At 40.5% G+C, this 21,677-nt stretch overlaps 1 protein-coding gene across 2 annotated transcripts in view; it reads left to right on the top strand.

Moving 5' to 3' along the window:
- The window catches only part of CTTNBP2 (cortactin binding protein 2), a 174,607-nt gene that overhangs the window by 124,060 nt on the left and 28,870 nt on the right, over positions 1-21,677 (top strand). For both annotated transcript variants that reach the window (XM_033193019.1, XM_033193020.1), the window contains exons 11-14: positions 2,372-2,467; positions 3,685-3,764; positions 14,537-14,623; positions 14,706-14,805. In XM_033193019.1, coding sequence (XP_033048910.1) covers positions 2,372-2,467; positions 3,685-3,764; positions 14,537-14,623; positions 14,706-14,805 — 363 coding nt within the window. The remainder of the gene's footprint in view (positions 1-2,371; positions 2,468-3,684; positions 3,765-14,536; positions 14,624-14,705; positions 14,806-21,677) is intronic.

The raw sequence follows: 21,677 nt of genomic DNA on the forward strand, positions 1-21,677 counted from the left end.
GTGTCAGCTGCCGGTGATGAAAAACTTGAGTGTTCACAATGTAGCCATTATGTAATGTTGCCTGTTAATATAAAAATGCTTTTATACCTCAAATAATACTGAAAGAGTAAAAAACATGAAAGCCCTTGATGAGGCTTTGTGATTGCACTCACTGTTCTAGATAAATGCAAGAAATTAAACACCCCACAGCTGCTTGCTTTTGCACAAGTAATGAACACAGCTCAAAATTTGTTCTTGGGTTGACCCAGGAGCACTATAGTGCATTAGTACCTTACCTCCAGGACAGGTTTTCTGATGAAGTCTAGACTTGAAAGAAGCACTTTAATAAAGATATATTCAGTGCTCCCACATGGGATGAATCAGGGTGATAATTGGTTATTTCAATTTGATAGACAGCACAAAACAGATTCCAAAGAACTTAGGAGATTTGCTTTCTGCTGAGCATAGTAAGTTCTCTGTAAATATTAGTTGTCCCTGATTAGGTCCTTTCTTCTTGGTCCAGGAGAACTACCATCTATGGGGAACCTGCTCCTTTGCAAGGACTGTGTTGGGTGCTTTATAAATGGTCCTTTCAATGGTGTCATTTTACAGATAACTCTGTACAAGATGACTTGCTTGAGGGCACAGAACCAGTGAGCAAAGCAGACAGGATTCAAATCATATTCTGTCTGATAGAAAAGCTTGTATACTTTCAACAGCACCATACTGGAAAAGAATGGTCCAAGGTTGAGGGAAAGGTGGGCGTTTTACCGTTGCTATTTATCTGTCAGATTATTATATCAGAAAGTGTTTTATTCTGTTTACCCATATATGTTTATTTACTTTCAAAACATGTTACTAGTTTTTAGAGAAGAGTATTCATGACAACTTGATTTTATGGATCTTTGGTATGATCATTAAAATTACTATTATTGACTAGGCATGGTGGCTTATACCTGTAATCCCAGTGCTTTGGAAGGATGAGGCAGAAGGATCACTTGAGCCCAAGGGTTCAAGACCAGCATGGGCAACATAGTGAGACCTCATATTTACAAAACAATTTGTTTAAATTAGCTGGGTGCAGTCACATGCACCTATAGTCCCAGCTACTCGGAGACTAAGGTGGGAAGATCCCTTGAACCCAGGAGTTTGAGGCAGCAGTGATCTATGATGCAGCCACTGCACTCCAGCCTGAGCCACAAAGTGAGACCCTGTCTCTTTAAAAAAAAAAAAAGATTATTATAGAATTGTTATAATGTACTTAAAATTGCATTAAGAGATGATTCAGTCCTTAGGAACACATTTTGTCCACACATGAACTATTACTCAAAATATGGTTCTGGCCCAGGGTCTGGTAAACAAAGTCAGTACAGCTGTGCATTGAAGGAAATGGCCCTCCATCAGCCTGTGTTCAGCTAATGTGGAAACTGACAAAGGCAGATGGATATTCACTGCCAACAGATAAGTTTACTTCTGTGAGCAGTGCATGCTAAGGCTTGAGCATTGCAGTGTTCGTGCTTGTCTCAGAGGTATCGCGCACACTAGTAGCATTTCACATCCAAAAATCATTGAGTTTTGTGGATAAAGGGCTTAATCTAGTGCCTTGCTGTAACCACTTCATAATTGGTAATTATTAGTGTTATTGTTGTGTGTATGTAAGTGAGTTTGCTGGATTCATAACCTAAGCTACATGAAAGGAACTTCAGGTCAGCAGATAAGCAGGATTACAGGTGGGTGTACATGTATATTGGAGGCATGCTGAGAATAGATATTTAGGAATTGATCTGTGGAAGTTAGAGATGAAAACAAATACGTATTACAAATACGTATTACCATCACAGGAAGACACCTGTGGAGTGGCACCCTTTCAGAACAAGAGTGAGCAGAGGGCCCGCAATGGGAGAAGGCCTGCCTTATTCTGAGCACCTGAAATTATCTACTTTTTTTTTTTTTTTCTGGAATCTAAAAATTTGCTGGAAAAGGGATCAGGGACCAGATCATAAATGATCTCGTATCTCACCCAAGGTGCTTAAGCTTTGAGAAACAAGCATGGGAAGAACCCTGAAACAGTTTTAGATTATGGTCAGCTTTGTTCTTAAGAGCTTAACCCTAGAAATATTTGAGTGGATATATTTGCTTTCTAGATCTCTCCCTGAATCCCTCCTATGCTTTGGAGAAGTCTGTAGGTTGAAAGCCTTCCTTTCAACCTTCAACAAGAATTTCAATAGGGAGCTAACCCCTTGTGTGGCCCTGTATGTGTTCCGTACGTGCCTTTGACAATGTAAGCTCTAGATTCGTTAGGGTTCGCACAGAGGAGAGCCTATGTTTTACGCTTGTGAGAAAAATCACTCGTAAGCTGCCCTTGACATTTTATTTCATTTTTTGGAACTAGGAAATGTGCCATGGTCAGTGGGTCAGAGCTTCACGCAGTCCCCGTGGGACTTTATGAGGAAGAATAAGGCAGAGCACATCACTGTGCTTTTGTCAGGTAAGGATGTCCCTAACTAAGGGAACGTTTAAAGAGTGTTTGCTTCATGGCTGCCTCAGAGCACCAGTTCTTAAATCTTCACGTTTCATCCCATGTCTTCTAGCCATGCACATGTGACTTCCACCACTAGGTAATTAGATGTTTTTTGAAATGTTTGATTAAGGGGAGGAAAATTCAAAAGCTATGTGCTTGACACCCATGGTGATGTCTGTCTGGATCATTGATTCCTGTCATTCTGATTGCATCATTCATTGGAAATAAACCAGAGGCCAAACTGGCATGCTGATAAGAGAGTGACAGAGACTGTGTTAAAAAAGAAATGTCTTTTTTTATTGTGCTTAATAATGCTTAATATGATTATTATAATGGTACAGGCTAATGTTTAGTGGGCACCTACTATGTGCTAGACCCTGTTGTTTATAGCATAAGTATCAAATCATTTAATTCTCATAACCCAATGAGGTACGCGTTTCTGCTTATCCTTATTTTATATCCAAGGAAATTGAGGCTCTGAGAGATTGATATTCTTGCCTAAGGTCATGCTACTGCTGCGTGGTATAGGAACACTCAATTTCTCAGCCCTTGATGCTAAACAGCTATGGATTTCATCATGTATTTCCCATACTTGGGAATGGAGTCTGAAAATTCAATCTTAACTAATAAATATTTATTTTATTACTTGAACTGGACTTACTGACGTTTAAAGAAAAGTGTGAGGCCACCCCAGAAAATTGCTTTAGGCCCAAACAATGTATTGAGAGAATGGCAGAACTTGGGGGGAGGGGTGACGGAGTATTGCCAATGGACCTAATGCAGGCCAAGGCCAAAGCTTTCTGAGATTGCAATGATCTATGATAACTTTTACTTATGAACTGTAAAACATTGAGCCCAGCAATCAGCAGATACTGGGCACAGTGTTGGGACTGGGATCTGGAGGCCCTGGCTGTGGTTGCTGGGGGGTAGTCGGCATCCCAGGGGGTGGGGGAAGGAGCAGCTAGGAGCTCTTGGGAGGTCAGGAGCAGTGGCAGTTTATCAGCCAGAACAAAGTGTGACAATATTTTCACAACAGAAAGGCACATTGGTGCCTCCTGGCCAAATGTCAGCTCTGCCTACATAAGTCAAAAAACACACTTCTCTTTTATTTAGATTCTGTTGTATTTTGATCATTTATATTTAGTAAAGGAATGCCCATGTTTCTTCTTTGTCGTTTCCTACAGGTCCTCAAGAAGGCTGCCTCAGTAGTGTGACTTATGCCTCCATGATCCCTCTCCAGATGATGCAGAACTACCTCAGGCTGGTAGGTGGACACTGCTGAGTCGAAGCCTGTATTTCCCATCCTTGCCACTAGAAAACTGGGTGGCCCATTTTTATGTTTAAAGGAGTGCAAGCCCTCCAAACCCACCCTGTGCTCTGACACCATTACCTTTCCCACCACCCCCTCTCTGGCAGGCTGCCAATTACATAGTCTGGATGTCTGTCACTGTCATCCGGGTATCTATTGCCTGGATCCAGAGGCCACCTGTGACCTGTGAAGTGTTATAATTTGGGCAGGAGCAGGTTGTCTTCCTTTAACAAGGACTTGATGTCAAGTAAATGATGATCACTATGGAAGGGAATGACCACAAATATTAAGATGTCTTACTATAAACTTTTATGACTTAAAATTGAGTGAAGATGCTAGCATTAGTGAGAAGGTTAATTTGGCCACTTTAACAGAAACAAAATAATTACAGCTTAAATGGGATAGAAGTTTATTTTTCTCAAACATGTAAGTCCCAGCAGGTGAGAAGCCTGGGGAGGGAGAAGTGGCAGGGCGACCTCCCCAGGATCTCAGCACCCTTTCTCCCTGCTCCACTCTTCCCTGGGATGTTGTTTGTGTTGCTTGATCAAAGGTAGTCACCACTCCCACTCCCGCTTCCTAGCTGGAAGGAGACAGCCTGGAGGGCAAGCCTTTCCTTTCAGGGGAATTGCACGTGTCATTCCTGCCCACATCCCATTCAACAGAACTTAAGACACCTGTCGCTGCCTAGCTGGGAAGTGGAACCTTTTGCTGGGCAATCGTGCACCCACCTAAAACCAGGTGGTCTGTTACTAAAAGGAAGAAGAAGAATATGATCATCAAAAGAAAGTAGCAAATTATAAATGTAAAATGGATAAATGTAGTGCTTTGCATTCATTACATACTTATTACATGCCATGCAATATGCCAAGTGCCATTATGATTTATTTTATTTATCCTTCAAAACATCCCTATGAGATAATTTCATCCACTTTATATATGGGGAAACTGAACAGAGAGAGGTAAAATGCTCAAAGTCATGCATCTAATAAGTGATGAAGCCAGAATTGTGCAAGTCTCTGATGTGTATGAGATCTATCTAAAACTAATACTACTGGTATAAAACATCAAAAAATAATTTTGCTTGCTGCCTTAATTTAGATGACCTTTTTAAATAAATGAGTTGAAACTATGACCCTTGACAAAAGTTGTTTCCATAGACTGTGAATTGATGCCTTTGTTTTCACTCCTTATGAAAAGAAGTATTCAAAACCATTCCATTGATCATCTAGCCAGGCTCAAAGTTAGGATTAACTGTGGCTGTACCAGCAGCCCCAGTAGCAGAGAAACATTCAAAGCCTCACCATGTAGAAAAGGTGGATTCTCCTGAATCCGATACTTTGACTTCTTTGCTTTACTCTTTGTCCCCCTTCCTAAAAGCATCAAAGTATGCCTGTGATAGGAAGGAGATCTATATCATTACTTGGCTTACATGAAGGTGGAAGGGTGTGATCAACTGGTTTTCAGGAATGTTAGCCTCAAGCTCCCAGTAGAATCAGCTGGTAGAACCACTCCCTCCTCTCCCCTTCCCCATTCTCAGCTTCTCCATACAAGGCAAGGTTCTGACCCAGGGCTTTTCCTTCATCCATTAAGATGATAAAACATAACTGCAAATTAGCGTTGACTAGCAAATCTGGCAAATGAAATGTCTGCCAGTCACGTTATATGTAAAATATTCCAAGTACACTTATATGTGTGCCCCCTTATACATAAGACATAGTTTTACTACCGGTTAACAGCAAATCAGAGACCAAACCCTGTTGTTAATTCTATTCTGAATTCAGTGAGTGTATATAAAAGGCTTTTTTAATCCAACAATTAACTCTTGAATGAATACAATAAAAATGTATCACTTATTTCAGCAGTCACTGCAAAATTTAAAGTGACTGAGACAACAATATATCATAATGGTTGTGAATGTTTTCTCTTCCATAAACAATTATAAGCCCCTTAAGAGCATAGGCCCTGGGTTATGCATTTTTGTGTCCTGTTATTTCAATTGTTTCACAGCTGTTTATTGAGAGCCTCTTAAATGCAGGTAATGTTTTAGAAACTGAGGATAGAGCTATGTATAAGACACATTCCCTGGCCTTATAGAGTTTGCCTTCTAGTGGTAAGGAAGGCAGATTTTTAAAAAATCAAATGAATAAATGCATATGTAATGTGATGACCAGCACTAACACAAGTGTGAGGTAAAATAAAGCAGACAAGGAGATAAAGAGTGGGTGGAAGGGGAGGCAGAAAGCACTATTTTTAGATGGAGTTATCAGGAAAGATCTTACTATAGTGACGTTTGGACTGAAAAACAAATGAAGTGAAGGGAGTCACCTTGTGGAGGGTGTTTGAGGTACAGGGAACCACAGATACAAATGTGTCTAGGTTGACAGTGAAGTCTGGGAAATGATCAGAAACTAGATCATGCAGGAATATGGCAAAAAAATTTAATTTTACTCCAAGTGGATAAGAAGCCACTGGGGAAATTTGAGCCAGAAAATGGCATAGCTTCCCAGTTCCACAAATAGCTACAGGCACATTGATGTGTGTTGAATTGTTGGAAATCTGTACAGTAAGTATACAAATGTAGTAATAGTTGACTTTGTTTACCTTCAACTTTTATGTTCTGGGGTACTTGTGCAGGTTTATTAAATAAACATGTGCGATGGTGATTTGCTGCACAGATCATCCTATCACCTGGATATTAAGCCCAGCATCAATTAGCGATTCTTCCTGATGCTCTCCCTCCCCCCCGCCCCAAATGTGACAGGCCCCAGTGTGTGTTGTTCCTCCCACTCCACCATGTGTTCATGTGTTCTCATCATTCAGCCCCCACTTATAAGTGAGAACATGGAGTGTTTGGTTTTCTGTTGCTGCATTAGTTTGCAGAGGATTATGGCTTCCAGCTCCATTCATGTCCCTGCAAAGAACATGATCTCATTCCTTTCTATCGTTGCTTAGTATTCCTTGGTGTATATGTACCACATTTTCCTTATCCAGTCTATCATTGATGGACATTTAGATTGATTCCATGCCTTTGCTATTATACATAGTCCTGTAGCGAACATATGTATGCATGTATCTTTATAATAGAATGATTTATATTCCTTTGGGTGTATACCCAGTAATGGGATTGCTGGGTCAAATGATATTTCTGCCTCTAAAAAGAAATGAGGATTCGCGACACTGTCTCCCACAGTGGATGGACTAATTTACACTTCCACCTACCGTGTAAAAGTGTTCCTTTTTTTCCACAACCTTGCCAGCATCTGTTGCCTCTGGACTTTTTAATAACCACCATTGTGACTGGCGTGAGATGGTATCTCATTGTGGTTTTGATTTGCATTTCTCTAATGATCAGTGATGTTGAGCTTTTTTTCATGTGTTTGTTGGCCACATGAATGTCCTTTTGAGAATTGTCTATTCATGTCCTTTGCCCACTTTTTAATGAGTTTGTTTGTTTTCTCGTAAATTTGTTTAAATTCCTTGTAGACTCTGGATATGAGACCTTTGTCAGATGGATAGATTGCAAAAATGTTATCCCGTCCTGTAGGTTGTCTGTTCACTCTGATGATAGTTGCTTTTGAATAGTTAACTTTTTTTTGAGCATTTATTATACACCAACCTCTGTTCTAAATATATGGATAACCTCATTTAATCTTTCTGTGAGATAGATATCCCATACAAGTTACATTTTACAAGTAAATAAACAAAGACTCAAAGTAATTTACCCAGCGTCTCCAGCAATTAAATGGTGAGACCCACGGAGTTGAAACTAGCCTTTCTGCCTACTCATGCATGTAATCATAGTTTATTAGCCTAGGTTATTAGCCTATTGATTAAGCATTGCAGTACCAGTAGTTACTATTTATGCAAATATCTAAAATGCATGTGTTAAAACCCTTATGCAGAAAACCACATATAGTGAAGACTTTAAATCAGGATTCTGTTTCTGTTTCTGTTTTTTAAAATGATGTTATTTTTAAATACTTTTATTGTTAAAAATAATACAAGTACATTTTAAATCTCCACCCTTGATTTAATAGAGGAAATATTCAACCCAATTGAGTTTTGAATCACTAGTAATTTATTGTAATTGTTGAATTTTTTGCATTAACTTAAACATTTCTCTTAGCCAGTTGCAATTTTTTGTTAGGTTATTTGAAACCTCGTATTATAATAATTCAGTGACTACGAATAATTATTACATTAGAAAAAATGTTGGAGTTCGATCATCTTGATCTGAGTGCTCCTTTAAAATTAAGACTCTGAGTGTCCTGGATGGGATCCTTGACAGATTCTTCTACCTGTTTTTCATTCACTCCAAAATGTGCCGTGCCAGTCATTGAGAATCATCACTAGGAGAGCCTAGTTATTCTCCATCCATTCCCAAAATAAATTCGCTACTTTCCCATAAAAATAAGATTGTAAGTGATGGTTATGTGTCTAAGACATCCCACAACCCCGGTAGCAGAGGGTCAGCTCTAGCCTGATCTTTCTCAGGGAAGGGAGGAGCAAGCCTGGGTGAGGTCCTAGTGAAAGTGGGAAGCAGCCGGTTGCCTGATATGAGGAAGAGGTGGCTCTACCACCAGTGGAACATTTGCCTTCCACGGCAATAGTGGAAGAGGATCCTGGGCAGTAAGTGTCAGCCCAGAAAAGGTCTAAAGCAGAAAAACTTCATGAATTCCAGAGCTGGCTGACAAGGGAGCAGTTATGTCTAAAAGTTCCATCTTATAGTTTTACGTTTTTAAAATAGCTGTAATACCCAAATTATTATGTCGGTATCAATAAATGGGGACCCGTCTATATTTGAAGTTAGTAACCAAGTCTGCTGTGCGTGTGAACTATAATTTCTCTTAGATTCCTATTACTCTTATACCTGTTCTTTAAAAGGGACTTCAGCAAATGATTAAAATGCTCTCTACCATGAAGAATTCCAGTTTTTTGTATTCCAAATGCTGGATGTACCAATATTGTTTGAGGAAATTTTATGTTAATGAATAGACCATAATTGTGTCATCAGTGGCTCTAAAGTCACAAGTAAATTAGTTATTTAAAATCAGGTGTCAGATGTGGGTGGAATGAAATTTGTAGCTATAGAGCATGTGATTTTAACGATCCCAATTTTACTGGCTCTATAGTGCCCTTTTATTTTTCTTTTCTGTTTAGTCAGCACAAGCTGGCCTGGGACTGTCTCTGGACAGAAGCTTCTTTTCCTCGGACTATGTATGACAAGTGAAACTCCAAACAAAACTTAGGATTTATTGCTTTAAAATGACACAGCTCTGCAAACACATTACAGGTGCCACATCAACAGTAGTGGAGATCACAGCTCTTCTGGTAAACCCCATTCTGCAGGAAAGCATTGTGGAGGGAAAAAACATAGAGATGCATGGTCTATTGTTGAGGTCACTTGTTTCCATTTAATCCAGAATTTGTTTTGGCTCACAAAGCACTAATTGACATGTGATGAGCTTCCTGAATAGTCTGTGAAGACACAAGAATAAAAGGGATTGGTACCAATTGTGATAATGAGGCCAGTGTCCCTTTACCAATAAGCAGAAATGCCACACTATAAATGTGCACTTAGGAGATAATTCTGGTAACCGCAATTAAGACTGTAATTTTAAAAGTTTTGTTTGATCTTGTTCAAAGAACAGATCTCCTTTCAATACAATTAGAATGTTTATACCCCTCTTTCCCCAAAAAATCTGCCTGTGTATCTATCTTTAGAGCCCTCTGCTGGAAGCATGGAGTATATATATTCATTATACCCAAGATTTTGATATTTGGAGAAAGATAATATAACTTCAAAACAATATGTAATGTCTTAGCAAAGCTTTGCATGTTCGCCCCGGTTCTGATAGAGTAACAGGTTCCCAGTAATTGAGCGATTTTTGTTGTTGTTCAGAATTTAAATGGTAACCAACGCGACTATATCATTTGATGAGATAACAGAATACCATTTACAAAAAATTGGTAATACCTGAAATGAAGAGAAACCTACTAATGAAATGCATACATTAAAATGTATGAATGATCTGGAAGTATATCCATTTGTTGTTCTCTTTACCTACCTAATTCACTTATTTATTTATATTTCTACTTTATCCCATGAAGGACTTTAGACTATATAAATGCAAAGGGCTTACTTCTAGTGAATGGCCTTTTCAATGAAATTTTAAATTGAATGTTTCCTGCATGTGTTTCCTAAAAACCTACAGTCTGAGAACAAACGAAGTGTTGAAACTAAAGACAGCTCCTTTATGAAACTGGGTCTCTTTATGTTATTTGATTCCAAAATCAATCTTAAGAAAGTATAGGCAGTTTGACAGGGTGGCCATAATGAATAGAGCACTCTTGTTTTCAGAAGTGAGACAAGATTAAATAGCCACGCTAGTTGAAAAATCTCAGGGGTAAATCTTGAAAATCTTTAGCCTGTTTATTTTCAGTAAATCTTAAAACTCGGTATCCTGATTCACTGGTGTGAAACAATCCATGACTTGTGAAAAAAAATTCTACCCAATAAATCATAGCAATTTGGGATTAATTTAGAAAGCCCAAGAGCTCTGGTTTAAAATTGCACCTGGCTAGCAAATTGTGTACGTAATACACAATTTCCCACTAAAGTACTTTTGAAAATTGGCAAAACCTCACAGTCACAAAAAAATAGAACTGAGGTCTCTCTTTGGCAAGAATCTGGAAGCATTTTCTACTCTCATTAAGAGTAATAGAGTATTAGGCCCACTTATGTGAGGCCTACCTGAAATTAGGCAGGAAATCATTATGATCATTTCCCTACCATCTTCCTGTTGGTTAAAAAAAAAAAAAAAAAAAAAAAAGATTTATACCAGTTAGAAAATTGGGCATTTATCCTTTACTGCATAGTCTCTGCTTTTTGCAGCACTATGATATTCTCCTCCACTCCCAGGAGGCCTTTCCACATCCGTCTGAAGACTGCGGATCCTAGAAATACCTGGACAAAAAGTTGGTGGGGATTAGTGAAACTGTGCTACATCCTAGGAGGTAGATTCTCCATAAGCACTCAGCAGGGATGGAGACAGGAGCTGCTGGGCTGTGGCGCTTCGTGGGACTGTGGTTTATCCTCATGCAGCAGGAGTTCATTCCACTGCAGCCGTTGCTGGACCCAGGAGTTTAACCAGCAATTGCAGACACCAAGTTTTCATCCACCCACTGACCCAAGAAGGAGATGCAGCCACCCAATTTGTGGACAGTGAGTGAAGCCAGTGGTGGTCCACACATCCTGCTTTCCTGCAAAATTCTTCCTCTGGTTTCATAGCACATAAACAAGTAATAACAAAATAACCATTTACCTATGGAAGAATACTGCAGATCAGTTTTCAGTCTGCAAACTCAGGGAAGAAAACACCCTTAAAATTATTTGCTAGTGTCTTAGTCCATTCAGGCTGCTGAAACAAAATATCATAGACTGGGTGGCTTATAAACAACAGAAATGTATTTCTCACAGTCCAGGGTATGGAAAGTTCAAGATCAGGGTGCCAGCAGATTCAGTGTCTGGTGAGGGCCGGTTTCCTAGTTCATAGATGGCACCTTCTCACTCAATCCTCAAGTGGTGGAAGGGGCAAGGGGTTCCCCTTAGCCTCATTTATAAGGGCACTGATCTCTCCTCACAACCCCAACTCCTAATACGATCACCTTGGGAGTTAGAATTTCAACATATGAATTGGGACCAGGGGAAGCAACACAAACATTTTGACCACAGCAACTAGGAAAAACAGAAAAAGTTGGGAAAATTATGTTCTTTGTCTACAGAATGCAAGGTGGTAGACTATGAAAGCAGAGCAAGAAAGTCATAGTAGAGTCTGGGCTTAGATTACAAGGAAAAGTTTAGGAGATGGATGAGGTGAGGAACTATAAGAACAATTGAAAATGCAATGGCATAAAGTTGCACTTGACTGTAGAGAACAGAAGTGAGATCGTGAATATTCTTTTGTGTGTTGTGCAAGACTAACTTGAGGAGCTCTCAATGCAAAGAGGACAGAGCTATAACGGTGAGGTAAGATGACATACTCGCAGAAAACAGAGAACTTAAGCATTATAGGTGTTCATTATAAAGAGAACTAGAAGAGGAGAAATTACCAAAAAATTGGGGGAAAATTTCCTAATCCAAAAAAGTTCTGACTATGCATATCAAAAGGACGTACCATGTTCCATTTAAGATTGGGAGAAAGAGGCTATAACTAGACATATCTGGGCAACATTTTTTAATGACAAGTACAATCTGTATATCGCCCAGGCTTCCCCATCTCATAAGTATAAATGAAAACGTATTCTTCTTCAGTAATTATGTATTATTTAATAATAATGTACCCTGCAGACTTGTGGCCCCATTGCCTTACTGCCTAGAGGCAGAACCTCAGCAGCACTTTCTAGGGTATACTTTCCTGTGTGTCTCTGGGGAAGTTCCTGCTCCAGGTTTGGTCCCTGCCTGCAACCTCTACCCTAAGCCTTTTATTGAAGGCATACTAATAATTGAATAGTATTCCAACTCAGAGAATATTACTGGAGGCTACCAGACATGATGTCTTTCAGAGCCTAAAACCCAGTCCCAAGCCCAACATCAAGGAGACCCTTACAGGATCACTGCCCCCTTAGTTCGTGGTCTGACTCCTGGTGGTCATGCCTGGCTTTCCTCCACTTCCCAGAAGTGCTCACCAACTTTCCTTAGTCTCCTTAGAGTCTAAACCTCATGTCTTTTTTTTTTTTTTTTCCTTGAGACAGAGTCTCGCTCTGTTGCCCAGGCTGGGGTACAGTGGCACGATCTTGGCTCACTGCAACCTCCACCACCCAGGTTCAAGCGATTCTCTTGCCTCAGCCTCCCAAGTAGCTGGTATTACAGGCGCCTACCACCACAACTGGCTAATTTTTGTATTTTTAGTGGAGATGGGGTTTCACCATATTTGCCAGGCTAGTCTCGAACTCCTGACCTCAAGTGATCTGCCCTCCTTGGCCTCCCAAAGTGCTGGGATAAAAGGCGTGAGCCACCACACCCGGCCCAAAACTCAAGTCTTAAAGGCCCTGGGTAAGGAAAAAGTTACCTCATCTCTTACGCTAAGAGCTTTTCTTCAAGCCTTCCTTTTATATCCCACAATCTGCCTCCCTGTAATGATGGACTGGGGCGTATTTACTATCTTCACAGAAGTCCATCCCAGCTACCATAAAGGATGGGCCTTTTCCTGTGATCTCAAAGGGACAACCTCATCAGAGTACAAGAGAGAGACAACACAGAGATATACACACACGTTCTTACATTGTCCTGTTCTACATTATAGAGAGAACAAACTCAAAACTCCCATTAAGTCTGGGTGGCTCAATCTTCACATGTGAGCAATATCAGTTGTATCAGTTAGGTTAGAGCCTCACCTGTCCAAGTCCTTTCCTGCAAGACCTGCTTTCCATTAAGAAAGCTTCTCCCAAGCCTGTGTGCTGGGCAGGGGCAGCGGTGTCTGCCCTCAAATGACAGAAGTGAGGAGGCTGACTTTCCTCTCCACATTTTTCTCAAGATATCGCTGCCTTTGCCCTGTGTAGATGATAATTGTCTTTCCATCCAAGTGCTTGCTGAATCTCCATGTTCTCGGGCAAGGTATCCTTATACACGAGGATGAAGGTTAAAAAAAATCCATAAGCGGCCGGGCGCGGTGGCTCAAGCCTGTAATCCCAACACTTTGGGAGGCCGAGACGGGCGGATCACGAGGTCAGGAGATCGAGACCATCCTGGCTAATACGGTGAAACCCTGTCTCTACTTAAAAATACAAAAAACTAGCCGGGCGACGAGGCGGGCGCCCGTAGTCCCAGCTACTCGGGAGGCTGAGGCAGGAGAATGGCGTAAACCCGGGAGGCGGAGCTTGCAGTGAGCTGAGATCCGGCCACTGCACTCCAGCCTGGGTGACAGAGCGAGACTCCGTCTCAAAAAAAAAAAAAAAAAAAAAAAATCCATAAGCATCCAGGCAGGAGAATTTCTTTTTGACAAAGCAAATGTGATCCATCTCTACCTAGATTTCTTTAAAACACTCAATTCCAGAATGGAATAATATATAAAGTTGATCTGAGTTTTATACTCGTCAAAACATCTTTTACCTAAGAAGTCAACACAAAGACATTCTCTGATATATAACAGCTATAAAAAGATTACACTCACATACCCATCTTTTAAACATACACACACGCACACACAGCCACTATGCGAAGAAAAAACTGGAAGAAAACAAAAATATTTACGGTGACTGTGGGTGCTGACACTCAGTAATTTTTTATTCTTCTTTATATTTACCAAAATTTCCATAATGAAATGCATTACTGTTGTAACCACTAAACAGCTAAATAAGCATTGACAAAATTCCACATAAAGAACATCTGCAAAGGATAATATAGGAAAAGTTACAGAATTTCTGGAAGGGACAAAATGAACTTGGAACTGTGTTTCTCAGCTACCCTGCTGACCTTCGCTGTAGAAAATAGAGGGAAAAAATGTGTTTTTTTATAAAGTGTCAGCTCTTGCTAAGTATCCTTTGCCCATGTTTCACATTCAAATGAGAGTACACGTGTCCAGTGAAAAAAACTAACCTCTGAAATATTGTTTTTAATCTTTTGAAAGTATGAGGACAATCAAAAAAAATTCCACACTTGTGTACCACTTTTTTTCTCTTCCCAACTTAGCATCTTCACCCCAGGTCTCTTCTTGGTTTGTTAATAGGTTGAGCAATATCATAATGTCATTTTCCATGGCCCAGAAGGAAGCTTGCAAGACTACATAGTACATCAGCTTGCACTCTGCCTGAAGGTATTGATTACTTGTATACCATCTCCTTTTCTTTGAAAATTGGCAAGTGTGTAAAACTAATCACCCAATTTTCCTATCACAGCACAGACAAATGGCTGCGGGATTTTCCTGTGAAATAGTGAGAGCTGAAATAGATGCTGGTTTTTCCAAGGAACAGCTGCTAGACCTGTTCATCAGTAGCGGTAAGAACATTTCAGCAAATTGACTGTGATAACCTAAAGGCGTGCTCTTCAATGATGCCATTACAAGGAAATACACTGTGTTGCTTGGGGATACATTTAAGATAACTTTAATTATTCAGCAGCTGTGGTATAAACACTTGCACAAATTATCTTCATGTGCATATTATTGCATTTGTTAAGCATCCTGCATTTTTTTTCTTCTTTTTGTTATCTTTTGTTATTAATCATTAATTGTTGCTAACATACTGTCTTACTGGCACTAGTGGTATACCAAGGGAGGAGGTGGTAGGAGCAGTTCACCCTAGCTGGACTAGGTATCACATCTTTGATGCTGTTTAGAATTGCTGGAGCATAGTGGTGATACACAGCAGATCAATTTTTTAGTAAATTTGATTAGTCATAAATTCTCTACAACCAATACATCCCTTAGTGCTGCACCTGGGACCAACCGCTTTCTCTGCCTCACTCTTGCTATGCCATTGACCAGCACTTAGTGAAATACATCACATGCGCTAATTAACTCATTCCGTCTCCACAAAAGCCCTGTGCAAGTAGGTATCATCATTTCTACTTTCAAAGGTGGGGAAACGATCACAGAAAGGTCCAATAATTTGCCACAGTTATGTAGTAGCAGCACCAGGATCAAACATGTTTATTAATTTAATGTTATTAATGAGTTTTCAATCTTAGGCTCCAGGGTCTAATACCCCAAGCTTCATCACAGGTGGAACTAGCATTACCCTGTATTGCATACTGTAGAATAGCACAACTAGTGACTCTGACACAAAACTGAAATGGACCAGGCTTTAGTCTCCTAGGGTTCAAAGCCACAGAGACCCCTGGGGAAGGGGCGAAAGAAGCAGTTGTAAGATTGGAGGATAGGTTGAAATGCAAATTCAAAATCTCTTTATTGGGGAGGGGTGTTTCTGTATCTTGTGGCCAGGGCAAATGTAGACCAGGCTTAGGAAGATAAAAATTACCTGTGCTTTTTTTTTTTTTTTTTTTTTTTAAGACAGGGTCACTATGTCGCCCACGGTAGAGAGTGCAGTGGTGTGATCTCAGCTCACTGCAGCCTCGATTTCTGAGGCACAAGCTAACCTTCCACCTCAGCCTCCTGAGTAGGTAGGACTACAGGCACGCGCCAGCACTTCCAGCTAATTTGTGTGTGTGTGTATTTTTTGTAGAGAAAGAATGTGCCATGTTGCTCAGGCTGGTCTTGAACTCCTGAGCCCAAACAATCTGCCTGCTTTGGGTCTCCCAAAGTGGTGGGATTACAGGCGTGAGCCACCATGCCTAGCCAGCACTTTCTAAGTCAACAGATGAATAGATAAAGAAAATATGGTACATTTACACAATGGAGCACTATTTGGCCATAAAAAAGAATGAGATCCTGTCATTTGCAACAACACGGATGGAACTGGAGATCATTATGTTGCATGAAATAAGCCAGGCACAGAAAGACAAACATCACAGGTTCTTAATTGTTTGAGGGATCTGAAAATCAAAACAATTGAATTCATGGAAATAGAGAGTAGAAGGATGGTTACCAGAGGCAGGGAAGGGTAGTGTGGGGTGTTGAGGGGGTAGGTCAGGGTGGTGAATGGGTACTGAAAAAAATAGAAAAAATGAATGAGACCTATTGTTTGATAGTGACTATTGTCAGTAACAATTGTACCTATAGTCAGTAATAACTTAATTGTACGTTGTAAAATAACTATAAGAATGTAATTGGATTGTTTGTAACACAAAGGATAAATGCTTGAGGGGATAAATATGCCCCATTCTTCGTGATGTGACTATTTCACATCGCATGCCTGTATCAAAACACCTTATATACACACAAATATATACACCTACTATGTGGCCACAATTTGTTTTAATTTTTTAAAAAAGAAATGAAATTAAGAGGCAGGTTTAGGGAAGCACTGAGGATTTCACTGAGTATACCACAAACCTAGAAGTACATTTTAGAGGCAGGAAAATCCCAGTAGAATCTGAATATCACTGTACTACACAGGCCAGTCTTGGGCTAGAAATCAGTGACAGCTGCAGAAAGCTGTTTTTTCTGATAATGTTACTAATCATAGCTAACATTTTTAAAGCTCTTACTCTGGTAGGCCCTATTCCTTTTTTTTTTTTTTTTTTTTTGAGACAGAGTCTCACTCTGTCACCAGGGCTGGAGTGCAGTGGCACCATCTCACTGCAATCTCTGCCTCCCTGGTTCAAGCGATTCTCCTGCCTCAGCCTCCCAAGTAGCTGGGGCTACAGGCGCTCACCACCACACAAAAAAATTTTTGTGTTTTTAGTAGAGATGGAGTTTCACCATGTAGGCCCTATTCTAAACACTGCATTTATTAACTCACAACTTTCTGAGGCAGATACAATCCCATCCCTGATTTATAAACATGAAAACACCTGAGAAAAAAGGTTAAGTGTCCTGCCCAAAGATCCCATGGAAGAACATAAAATGGAACTCAAATCCCAGCATTCCAGCTCCTAAGCCTGACCTTAATCACTACTGGCCTTAACGCCCCAGTGCCAAAATATGTTTTTTCCCTGTTATCTAACAAAAGTCTCCCACAGTTTTTCAACTTTCAGTCTCGCTTCTTCTCAAAGTAAGAAGCTAAAGTATTTTGTGCTCACGCTATGAGAGTAGATAGCAACCACAGACTGAATTCTGCTCTAAGCTTAGAGAGCTAAGAAAACTGGAGTGCAATGAACAAGATCACGAAGGATGCAAAGGTGACCAACTCAGCATTTCTAGATCTATGGTGGGCATCTTCTTAAAAAGAGCTCCTCTTCCTAATTTCCCAGTTTGGAGAGTGGCCCATGTCTCTTGGCTCCCACGCTGGAAACTCAGATTTCACTGGCAGGCTTGAAAACCTCAATGCCCCCAAGTAACAACAAGCCACAGGAAGAGGTGAAGCAGGCTGGGCGGGGCTGCAGGGAGAGGGAGGCATGCCCGCATCTCTAGGAGGGACAGCAGCTCTCGGAACCAGCTATTTGTTGCTGACAGAATTGTAGGTCCAATGTTGTCAGGTCTTGTGACTTTTAGGAAGAAGCCAGAAATCCAGGTTTTTATGTAAAAACTTTGGGGTTTTGTTCTTTCAATATTGCTAACTATTCTAATTTTTAAAAGCAAATGAGAACTGCATGGAACCCCAGTTGCTCTCATTTGTGGGCCCCTCACCCTCGTCCCAAAGTCCATGGTCACATCCCGCTAGTCAGGCTCAATCTGCTTTTTAAAATCCATTTCCATCAGCACCATATTACTTTATGCCCCGCTTTCCTGGAACTCCTAGCTTTTACGTAAACAGTTTTCTGTCTCTTGTTTCTCCTCCCTGAACATTCTTCACAGGCCAGCAGACCTCTGATTAAAATCCCTGTGATTTCTGCCCCTCCCCATTTCTGCCCCTCTCCATTGCCCAGTGCACCAGGTCGATGCTGTTCAAGGCCTTCTCTTGTGGGGCATTCATCCACCCAGTTTGCTGATCTGACCCTTTTAACATAGATACCCATGCTCCAGCAGAACAGGATGTTTCTTCCCTATATATCCTTTGCTTTTCCACTCTGCATGTCTTTGCTCATACTGCAGCTGCCACTAGAATTAAGGAGTAAACATGTAAACGCCTCTCATCCCACAGACACCATGGCTACCACGTGACTGGTGTGATGCAGAGTAGTTTGTTATACACTAGTGATTAAAATAGACACAGTCTCTGCCCTTCTGGAAACTATAGAAAAAGCCTCTGTTGAAATACTTTAAGGACACCTCAAATGAAGCTGCTGTGATTCACTCCTTCTGGTAAACAGCAGTGGACTTTATTTATACTTCTGGGCCCCACCCAACTGTATGTCAAGGCAATGAGGGTATTATTTGGGGTTTTGCCTTGTCCCACACATGTTATATGATGATCTCCTTGAAGGCTAGCACTTTAACTTATTCTTCTCTTAGCTTGTATATAAATTGTCAATAATTATTTGTTGAAAGAATTGGTGAATTTTCTGATGCAATAGCATAGGCAAAGAAAAAGAATTCTTAGTTCAATTCAGGTGGCAACAAGTAGAAGAACTTGCTTAGAGTCAAGGTAGAAAGAAGTAAGATTAGAGAGACAGGCATTGATAAGGGAGTCATTGATGACTGGGCACAAAGAATAATTTGGATTTTAAAAAATGAAGTGTTTGAACAATAGACTAAGGACAAAAAAAACTACACTCTAGATTTAAGAAGGAAGAGTAGGAAATGGTATGTTTTCTCCAAATACAGAATAAAAATCCTTCTATACCCTTCATATCACATGACTGTGATTTGGTAAGGAGGCTGTGACTGCATATTATAATTGGGTCAAATATTCCTCAGTACAAGGTATGGAATTGGGTTAGTAAGACAGATACTTTTTAAAATTGCAAATGATCGTAAGCAGTAAAGCAGAAAAGAAAATTCATACAGAAGGATTTTTATTCTGTATGTAGCTTAGTAACTTATAAGTATCAATATCTTTCTTCACTTTTTAATAATAAAACTATGATACAAATACAAGGTTCATCTGCTAAGACCTTGACTGCAGTTGCCCAAGTTAGCAAGGTGAGCATTATCACTTCCTGTCTGCCTCGCTCCCCGTATCTAGGCAGTCCCTAAACTCTGTGGTATCTGCTTCCTCTATCTCCTCCTCCTGCTCTCCATTTCCCCCATCACCTATTATTTCTTGTTCAAGGCATTGTGGAGGCCTCATCATTAACCTTCTGTATTTCCTCTGGTCTCACTCCCTCCATGGGCCCTCCATAAGGCATCTGGGGGCTCACTGGAGGATACAAAACCATTCAGACAGTTCCCTGCTGTTCTACTCCCAAGGCTCCAGAATGAAAGCTAAAGCTCTCAGAATCTACATCAGGAACATTGTTGACTGGCCTCTCATCCTTGCCCTGCCACGGTTCACCCTCATCTCCTAAAACCCACTCTCCCTCCACTGCCATCCTCTCAATAGGACCCATGCTGTGGGCTGGAGGCTGATGAAGACATAGAGGAGAATTGGAAACAACAAGGACACCAGAGACTTCAGAGCAGTGCAGGGGAACTCCTGCGAGCCAGAGGGAAGGATCCATCGACAGGAGTGTCGTCAGTTCTTTCACTGTGCGGAAAGCATGCAGCAGGGAATGATCCTTCAGTCAAGGGGCGATGGATGAGGCCACAGAGTAGAGAAGTCAGAGATCTGGATGGAGGAAAGGAGTGTTTTAGGCTGTTCCACTCAAGCGTTTAGAATAATGAGCATATAGGGATTATCTACCAGCTACTCTCTTTTTTCACCAAGGAATTAAAGTGGTCAAATGATAAGTACCACAACTGAAGAGTACACTGATTCCTGAGGTATTCTACATGTACTCCTGATGGTTAACCTTATTTTCTCTAAAGGGAGAGCCTTAAACTACATGGATTGAACGGGGTGAGAATGCTGAAGTTCTATCTTCCACTGAGCACAGCACACATTGCTTTGTGTGTTCCTCTCTACGACGCTGTAGAAAAAAGCCAGGGAACAGTCACAGAAAAGAGTTAAAGAAGGGTGTGAACAAAAAGGAAGAAATGAAGAGTAGCAAAAGTATTTTAAATAATTGGCTTTAAGACTCTAAAACTTAAATAGAGACTAAAACGGTGCCAATGAAGAAAATAATAGAGAACAAAAGACCATTTCAAAGAAAATGACACAGCACTTTTTCTAGCATAAATTACTTTGTGTTTATTTTAAAATAACATTTCCTTCTCATATTCCCTTTCTTGAGAGAGGGTCACGTCATATGACTCTGTTATTTGGTAAGGAGGCTGTGAATGCATATTCGAATTAGGTCAAATTTCTCCCCAGTATAAAGTATGGACTTGGGTTAGCAAGATGATACTTTTTAAAATTACAGTGACTGTAAACAGTAAAACAGAAAAAAAATTAAAGACTAGAAGGGTATTTTAAAGTAATACTTTGAATTTTTCAAGGGAACTTTCCTTTGTAAAAGTCATGAGGATAGGATTGCTGTAATAACAATAGGAGACTATGACAATTGGAGTCTCCAGAAATGAGTTTACCTCCTTGGACCCTGCATCCCTGGAGACTCTTTAAAGACTTGTCCTGTGCTTCCCACTGGGATTCTCAGAACATCGTTCCTCCAGAGCCGAGGTTTAAGGGCACGTGGAAAAGAGGGGCTGTTTTCTATCCTCAAAGGGGAGATTATAGACTTGGAGTCAGTCACCTAAGACACAAAGCAGTTTGGGTTTAGAAATGCGATATGCTAATTATTTTTAAACTGGTAAGTTTGGCTGCAGAATTCACTCTCTGGGACTTTTAATATAAGGATGTACAAAACTGGGATGTAGCCCTGAGCCTCACAAAGACAGTGTCCAGTTAAAATTACCAACCTGCAGGAGAGGAGCAGGGCTGAGAGAGACTATAAAGTTGGAAGAAAATGGTCAAAAAGAGCAGACTGGTTTCAGAAATAGTGTTTTGAAGTAGCACAAAGCAAAGGGAATTCAAATGGCTGACATTTTGGCCATAGGTAGAAAGAACCGTGCAACTGTAACATGGGGTGTGTGGCCTTCTCTCACCTCTCCATAAGCCCTGATCAGAGACTGGGTAATCCTTGAAACTGTAATGAGTTCCTGCTTCTGTGGCTGGTTAATATTTTAAACCTGAAACTATGCAGAATAACCTGAACTAGACACATACTATTTCTCAACTAAAATAAAATTCACCTTTGCCCCACCTTGACTAAGGATGTTGAACTTAAGTGGTCAGATGGAAAAGTAGGTACTAATGAAAAACTGAGGCGATGAGGCAAGCGAATGAAGACAAAGCTTTTCCCCAAAGAAACTTGTGCTGTTTGACCCTTGA

This window comes from Trachypithecus francoisi, unplaced genomic scaffold (assembly GCF_009764315.1).
Source record: "Trachypithecus francoisi isolate TF-2019V2 unplaced genomic scaffold, Tfra_2.0 Lachesis_group4, whole genome shotgun sequence".
Taxonomy (NCBI): domain Eukaryota; kingdom Metazoa; phylum Chordata; class Mammalia; order Primates; family Cercopithecidae; genus Trachypithecus; species Trachypithecus francoisi.